Source organism: Eretmochelys imbricata, chromosome 3 (genome assembly GCF_965152235.1).
Source record: "Eretmochelys imbricata isolate rEreImb1 chromosome 3, rEreImb1.hap1, whole genome shotgun sequence".
NCBI classification, from domain to species: domain Eukaryota; kingdom Metazoa; phylum Chordata; order Testudines; family Cheloniidae; genus Eretmochelys; species Eretmochelys imbricata.
The window spans coordinates 188352911-188354475 of NC_135574.1; the positions used below are offsets into that span (position 1 = coordinate 188352911).

At 49.5% G+C, this 1565-nt stretch overlaps 1 protein-coding gene across 1 annotated transcript; it reads left to right on the forward strand.

The window, feature by feature from the left end:
* The first annotated feature begins 971 nt into the window (after nucleotides 1–971).
* LOC144262294 (large ribosomal subunit protein bL21m-like) lies at nucleotides 972–1348 on the forward strand. The gene has a single exon (XM_077812024.1). The coding sequence runs from the start codon at nucleotides 972–974 to the stop codon at nucleotides 1332–1334; it is 363 nt and encodes a 120-aa protein (XP_077668150.1). The 3' UTR covers nucleotides 1335–1348.
* Nucleotides 1349–1565: the final 217 nt, after the last annotated feature.

Consider the following 1565-nt stretch of genomic DNA (forward strand, 5'->3'; position numbering starts at 1 on the left):
TGGCTGGCATGTCACTGCAAACCTTGGGGAGGACCAGGGGTCTCTGAGCACTGTCCATACCCTGAGTACCAACTCCATAGCTCCCATTGGCCAGGAACTGCAGCCAATGCCTGCTGCGGGAGCAAAGCCTGCCTTAGCCCCACTGTGCACCAACTGGGAGCCACTGGAGGTAAACAGGGCAGGGGGCTCCACACACTGCCCCCTCCATGCACTGCTCCCAGAAGCGGCCAGCATGTCTTTGTGGCTCCCAGGGGGGAAGTAGGGTGTTCCGCACGCTGCCCCTGCCTTCAGGAACCACTCCCGCAGCTCCCATTGTCCGCAGTTCCCAGCTAATGGGAGTTGCAGAGTCGGCGCTCAGGGCATGGGCAGTGTACAGAGACCCCTGCCCCCGCAGAGGCCGCAGGGATGTGCCGTCCACTTCCAGGAACAGCACAGGGCCTGGGCAGGCAGGGAGCCTGAATTAACCCTGCTGCTCCACTGGACTTTTAGCAGCCTAAAATCTTCTGGTTTAGCTTTAGTAGCCTCCAGGAGATAGAGCCTGATTCCGGGAGAATCCTGGCAAAACTGGGACGGTTGGCAACCCTACAATCAGAGCCCAGCAGGCTCAGATGAAAGGAGCTGCCTTGCTTTAGGAGTTCAGTTCCTGGCTGGGCCCAGAGAAGTGACCTTACAATCAGACAGAATTCATGGCTAGCTTAATTTATGTGGCTGGGAGTGCAAAGAGAGATGGACCTGAGGCTCTGGCCCTGAGGGAGAGGGTTTATTGAAGTTAGGGGCTAATTTTGGCACAAGAACAAATGGATATAAACTGTCCATCAACAGTTCGAAGCGAGAGAACTCAAAGCACTTCACTACAGCAAGGAATTATTGCCAAAACATCATTGTCCTCACCTCCGTGGCCTGAAGTCAAACTGCCAGATCCAATAGAAGAGGCAAAGTACCATGCAGAGGTCATGCAAATGGTGAATGAGATGATTGCCACTGGGCTGTATGGAAGGTTCTTTGCTGTGGTTCACTTTGCCAGTAAGCAGTGGAAGGGAACCAGCGAAGATTTGATTTTAATGGAAAATGTGCTGCCAGCTGAATGTGGAGACCGAATCCAACTGGAGAAGGCTTTGCTGGTTGGTGCCGATGACTTCACGCTAATTGGAAAGACATTTCTGGGGAAAGATCTTGTCCATGTGGAAGCCACAGTTATCGAAAAAACAGAATCTTGGCCAAGAATTAACATGAGATTTTGGAAAAGGCACAATTATCAAAGGAAGAAAATTATCATGCAGCCACAAACGATCCTCTGGATAAACACCATAGAAATTGCTCCCTGCTTGTCATGATCGATTGTTGGTCTAGTAGGTCTTGATTTATTTTTATTGCTTTAGGAAGTATGGAAATAAAGAACTCTTGTCATTGGGGAAAAAAAAAACAAGTTTAGGCTTGAAATTAGGCAAAGATTTCTAACCATCAGAGGAGTGACATTCTGGAACAGCCACGGGAAGCAGTGGGGACAAAAAAATTAATTTGTATCGAGACTGAGCTTGACATGTTTATGAAGAAGATAGCATGAT